Below are 6166 nucleotides of genomic sequence, written 5' to 3' on the forward strand. Positions count from 1 at the left end.
ACATGAATGTATATTTAAAGTGACTATGCATATGATTAACAGAGTAGCAGCAGCGTCAAAGGGGTTGATACCGCTTGCCATGTGGTAGGAGAGAGAACAGTCTATGCCTGGGGTGGCTGGGTCAACCATATTTATTTCAATACACTGCATTCATTATTTAATTTATCTTCCACTATACAAATACATGACATTATGAATGTAGTGAAAGTCACTGTCTAAACTGTAAACCAAAGGCCTCCTGCGGGGGCTGGCATTAAAAATATAGGACAAAACACATGACGAGCGACACCACAACACGACATAAAGAGTGCAACACCACATGACAACATGGTACAAACATTATTGGGCACAGACAACAGCACAAAGGCATGAAGGTAGAGACAACAATACATCACTCGAAGCAGCCACAACTGTCAGTAAGTGTCCATGATTGAGTCTTTGAAGAGATGGAGATAAAACTGTCCAGTTTGAGTGTTTGTTGCAGCTCGTTCCAGTCGCTAGCTGCAGTGAACTGAAAAGAGGAGCGACTCAGGGATGTGTGTGCTTTGGGGACCTTTAACAGAATGTGACTGGCAGAACGGGTGTTGTATGTGGAGGATGAGGGCTGCAGTAGATATCTCAGATAGGGGGAGTGAGGCCTAAGAGGGATTTATAAATAAGCATCAACCAGTGGGTCTTGCGACGGGTATACAGAGATGACCAGTATACAGAGGAGTATAGAGTGCAGTGATGTGTCCTATAAGGAGCATTGGTGGCAGATCTGATGGCCGAATGGTAAAGAACATCTAGCCGCTCCTGCCGATCTATAAACTACGTCTCTGTATTCTAATAAAGAGTTCCCGAGTGGCGCATCGGTCTAAGGCACTGCATCGCAGGGCTAGAGGTGCCACTACAGACCGGGTTCGATCCCTGGCCATGATCGGGAGTCTCATAGGTGGCACACAATTGACCCAGCGTCATCCGGATTGGCCAGGAGGGGGGCTTTACAATAGGCCTGATATTGTAAATAAGAATTTGTTCTTAACTGACTTACCTAGTTAATTAATAAAATAATAATCACATTATGGTGTGTAAAGTTATGATATTTTTTGAAAAAAGATTCAATTTTAGATCAAGGCTGTAGCGTAACTTTCCTAATGTATATACTGTATATAATCTAACACTTTCTATGAATCCCATATGCATTATACAGCATTATACAGCATTATATATGTACTCATAATGCACTATGATAGGTTAATAATGCTGTATAAGCATAGTTATAGACACATAAAGACTCATTAAGTCTCTTAATTCAGTACACCAATACTCCTAATGCATTATAATTCTAACCATAATGACTTATGATGTACAGCAACATAGTGTTCATAAATGCTGGTCACTTTGTCCTCAAGGATCATACAGCATTATAATGACCATCAGTGTGATGCATTACTAACCCATACTGCAGTCCTCAAGGATCATACAGCATTATAATGACCATCAGTGTGATGCATTATTAATCCATACTGCAATCCTCAAGGATCATACAGCATTATAATGACCATCAGTGTGATGCATTATTAATCCATACTGCAGTCCTCAAGGATCATACAGCATTATAATGACCATCAGTGTGATGCATTTTTATACATTTTTGTCAATGAGCAGCACATCATCTTTCTCATGGTGTGTTATAGAATACTTATTAGCCACTATAACAGGGGGACTCAACTACTATTTGAGGAGGTCCAGTCATACAACTTTCCGAAGTTACAAAGGTCCAGATGGACATTGTCATTTATCGGCATAGTAACAAACCCCAACCTCACAACCCATGTGACCCCAAACTGTTCACAGCCCTCTTGTTGGTGGAGGGAAAATGTTGCAGTTTTAAAGCTAACTTCCTGCAATTTTAATCGCAACACAACCCCACACTACGCATCGCAACACAACGCTACACTACGCATCGCAACACAACGCCACACTACGCATCGCAACACAACGCTACACTACGCATCGCAACACAACGCCACACACGCAACACAACGCCACACTACGCATCGCAACACAACGCCACACTACGCATCGCAACACAATGCTACACTACGCATCGCAACACAACGCTACACTACGCATCGCAACACAACGCTACACTACGCATCGCAACACAACGCCACACTACGCATCGCAACACAATGCTACACTACGCATCGCAACACAACGCTACACTACGCATCGCAACACAACGCTACACTACGCATCGCAATACAACGCCACACTACACTACAATACACAACACAAATTGCCTCAAAGTCATACAATTGGCAATTTGGCCCTCCTGCACATTGTGTTAACGTAGTCAAAAACAGAAAAAGACCAAATCTATACATTTTTTTGCTGACGCTTTTCTCAAAAGCGAAGTACATTTTTTCTTTTATAATATGGAATCAAACCAACAACTCTACCAACTGAGTATGAGTTTTTGTAATGTAATAAGTACTAAGTAGTGTGTAACTGTCTTCATGCAGGGCTCTCTCATCTGGTGAGAACACAGCAGGTTGTCACAGCAACCCTGGGAGAAGATGCAGTCTTAATCTGTGAGCTCATGACACCCAAAGACGTGCGGGAAGTTACTTGGCAAAAAGTGACAACTGGTGCGAATGAAAATGTGGCCACCTACAGCAAACGAGGTCCCGATGTCAACGTACGTTTTAAGGGGAAAGTGGAGTTTGAAGACGAGGGACTGCAGAACTGCTCTATCGTCATCAGAGGAGTTTCAAGAGGAGATGAGTCCTGCTACAAGTGTCTGTTTAACACCTTTCCAGATGGACCTATCAGTGGCAGGACCTGCCTCCAAGTTAATGGTAAAATGTGATAACATAATGTAATGAGTAGGTGTTGACAGGAACAATGATCATCAATGAAAATCAATGTCATTTATTTGATTTCCCACATTAGATACCTGCTTTATGACTCATGCTGTTCACTGTGACCTGTGTCTGTTGTTGTTCTATAGAGCTGTATGGACCCTCACTCCTCATCACACAAACCAACAACAGTCACACCACTCTGTCCTGTTCTGCTACTGGACGACCTGTTCCTACAGTAACCTGGGAAGACACAGAAATTCTAGAAAATTCCACAATGGCCAATGTCACCCATCTCAATGGAACTGTCACTGTCACCATAACTTCCACGCTGGCAGCATTCAGTCTACCTGATAAAGACACCAGGGTTGGCTGTATGGTGTCACTGTTCTCTGGCGGTGTCACCAAGAACGTATCCATGGTTATTCCAGCTAGAACTCAAGCTTCATTTCCTGGTGAGAAATGGTTCTGTACATGCCTACAGTAACAATCAACATGCTGGTGTCATTCTGAAGTACTGTCTCTGTATGTTCTGTGATAGATGTACCTGAGGTCTCTGATGGTGACAGGATCAGAGGTAAGTCATTAATCTAATGACCACAACTAATCTCTGACACTTATCTGTGAACTGTATCGTTCTCATCCTGTCATCTTTCACATGTAACCCAACAGGGATTGGTGCAGTGATGGGTTCACTGTGTTTCATTGCTGTGTGCTGTGGAGCTGCTGTGGCACTGTGGTGCAAACTGAGAAATACAACAAGAAGGTAAGTTTTACTGTTCAGATGACAGAGAAAATACAGTATTACGTTGACATTGTTTTGGTAAGTTTGACGATCAATCTTTAGCCAAAATCCCACAGTCCATATAGAGAACAGGAAAAACTATCAACAGTTAACCATCAACATGATGACTGAAATCCACAGGTCTAGTAAGACACACATTCTAATTAACAGTAGGGTTTATGATTTCAAGTCGACAGTGTTTGTACTTACTGTAGGTAAGGAATAGAGTGGAAAACATTGAATTGTTTTGCCACGGGACGACTCTGGTAGTGGCCTGAGACAACACAGAACACATTGCTTTGGAAAAGTCTACTATGGTCAGTGTCACCCATCCTAATGGAACTGTCACTGTGACAACTACTGCAACGGTGTCCAGTCTACCTTACAAAGACACCAAGGTTAAGTGTGTAGTGTCTTCTGGTGGTGCCACTAAGGAGGTTTCTATGGTGATTCCAGTCCGTGATTAAGTCTCATTGGCTGGTGAAGGAGGCCATGGTTTGTAAATACATACACAATCATGACCATGTTCGCATGTGTTTATACTGTATGTGTGTGTGTTTATTCTTTGTGGGCTTGCTCAATCAAGTCTCCAATATCTGGATCAGTGGTAACTCAGTGATTCTTATTGTTATATTGCCAAGACATAGTCACCCTATTTACTTATTGTTATAGTCAACCTGTTTACTTGCCTTCTTGTGCTATGCCTGTGAATCATACCATTGTACTGATCACTTTCAATATCTGTCATCCACAGGTACAGTGATTGGTTCATTCTCTTTAATGTATGAAAATAATAGGGAATGGTATTTATAACATGCAATTTTGTTTACCCAAACTTACCCTCAATCTTTAGCTGGGTCAGTGATTGGTTCGTTCTGTCTCTTTAATGTATGAAAATAACAAATTACCCAAACGTACCCTTCATAAACCCTCAATCTTTAGCTGGGTGATTGAAGATCGGGTCTTTATTCAGATACAGTGTCTGAGAGAAAGTACAGTTTTACTATGATCTTGATTGTCAAACTTCCATGTGTTTTTCCCTAAAACCATTCATGCTGTTATGCTGGAATATGTGCTGTACCTTCCAGTGGAATATGTGCTGTACCTTCCAGTGGAATATGTGCTGTACCTTCCAGTGGAATATGTGCTGTACCTTCCAGTGGAATATGTGCTGTACCTTCCAGTGGAATATGTGCTGTACCTTCCAGTGGAATATGTGCTGTACCTTCCAGTGGAATATGTGCTGTACCTTCCAGTGGAATATGAGATTTGACTTCTTTCAGATTACTTTATCAAAAGTTCTCTTTTTTGATGCACAGAAGCTGATAGACCTGAAATCAGAAGGACTACCGTAACTAGATTCATTATGATTATATTACTTAAATGTTGTGTATGTGGACAAAATATCATATTTGAACGTTTTTGTCTGTTTCAAAAACAATCGATTTGCACATATTCCTTTTGAAGGTTGCATTGCAAATTCCAACATTTCATCAAACTATGTTTCACAGTGGTTCCAAGGTTCCACAGTGACTGTACGCCCATTGGGAGGTTTTGTATTAAACCTTTATGGTTCACTGTACAGACACACTATTCGCCACAAAGATCTCTGAATTGACCAAATTGAAATGTGACAATTCTTCTTTGTTCTTTCTCAGAAACTACTGAGCATGGTGTTGGTTGAACAGGAGTGGCACTACTTCAAGTCTGAGGCAGAGTTACTGCACAATGTCAGCTCTGGTGCTCAGCTTACCTACTTATCTTTATATAAATATGTATCTGTCTGTCTGTCAGTCTTTCTTTGTCTCTGTCTCTCCCTCTGTCTGTCAGTCTATCAGGCTCTCTCTGTCTCTGTCTGTCTGTACTTTGAGTTTCAAGTTAAAGCTTCTACAACTTGAGCAGAGGCTTTGACATGAAGCTGGTTTTATAGAAAGTAGATCAACTCAAGGTAACATCAGAAGAATCCTCCATGTCAAGAATAATGTAGACAATGAAAATACAGTGACATTGAAGAGCTCCATTCTCATTTAGCATCTACATAAAAGCACTTGACACTGAAACTGGAACTTCCCTATAGAAAAATTGGACTTCAACAACGAATCAAGGAGGATCATTCAAACACTTTATTCATAGAAAATACAAAGTTGTTATCCTATTCGCTTTATCAAGTTACTATGAGTGTAAGAGTCAAATAAAATACTTCAAATGTTTTATTATCTATTATTACTAAGCATGTAGGGCAGCTGTAACACAGAGCAACTGACTTGGAAATGTGCTGATCCCTGTTAGGTAGGTGTGTGTGATCGAAAGGAGGGGGGTTATTTGATCTCCTCAGTGTCGTTAGAGTAAATATTATGAGACATTATACTGGCACCAGTTTCTGTTTCTCTTGCAGATTGAGGTGCCTTGGTCTGGTGCTGAGATGATGTCCCCTGGAACGCCTGAGCCCCTCACCACACCTAGTGACATCGTCTGGACAGGAACTACTACGGCAGGTAGCCTAGTGGTTAGAGCACTGGGACAGCAACCAAAA

General features: G+C 41.3%; 1 protein-coding gene across 1 annotated transcript; it reads left to right on the forward strand.

Annotated features, from left to right (window-relative positions):
- Positions 1 to 2489: 2489 nt before the first annotated feature.
- On the forward strand, positions 2490 to 5945 carry LOC121842269 (OX-2 membrane glycoprotein-like; the record flags this gene model as incomplete). Its single annotated transcript, XM_042312312.1, has 4 exons — positions 2490 to 2846; positions 2999 to 3304; positions 3391 to 3426; positions 3522 to 5945. Coding segments are annotated over 4 exons (797 nt in total), but the record flags the coding sequence as incomplete, so codon positions are not given.
- Positions 5946 to 6166: the final 221 nt, after the last annotated feature.

This window comes from Oncorhynchus tshawytscha, unplaced genomic scaffold (genome assembly GCF_018296145.1).
Source record: "Oncorhynchus tshawytscha isolate Ot180627B unplaced genomic scaffold, Otsh_v2.0 Un_contig_10250_pilon_pilon, whole genome shotgun sequence".
Lineage (NCBI taxonomy): Eukaryota > Metazoa > Chordata > Actinopteri > Salmoniformes > Salmonidae > Oncorhynchus > Oncorhynchus tshawytscha.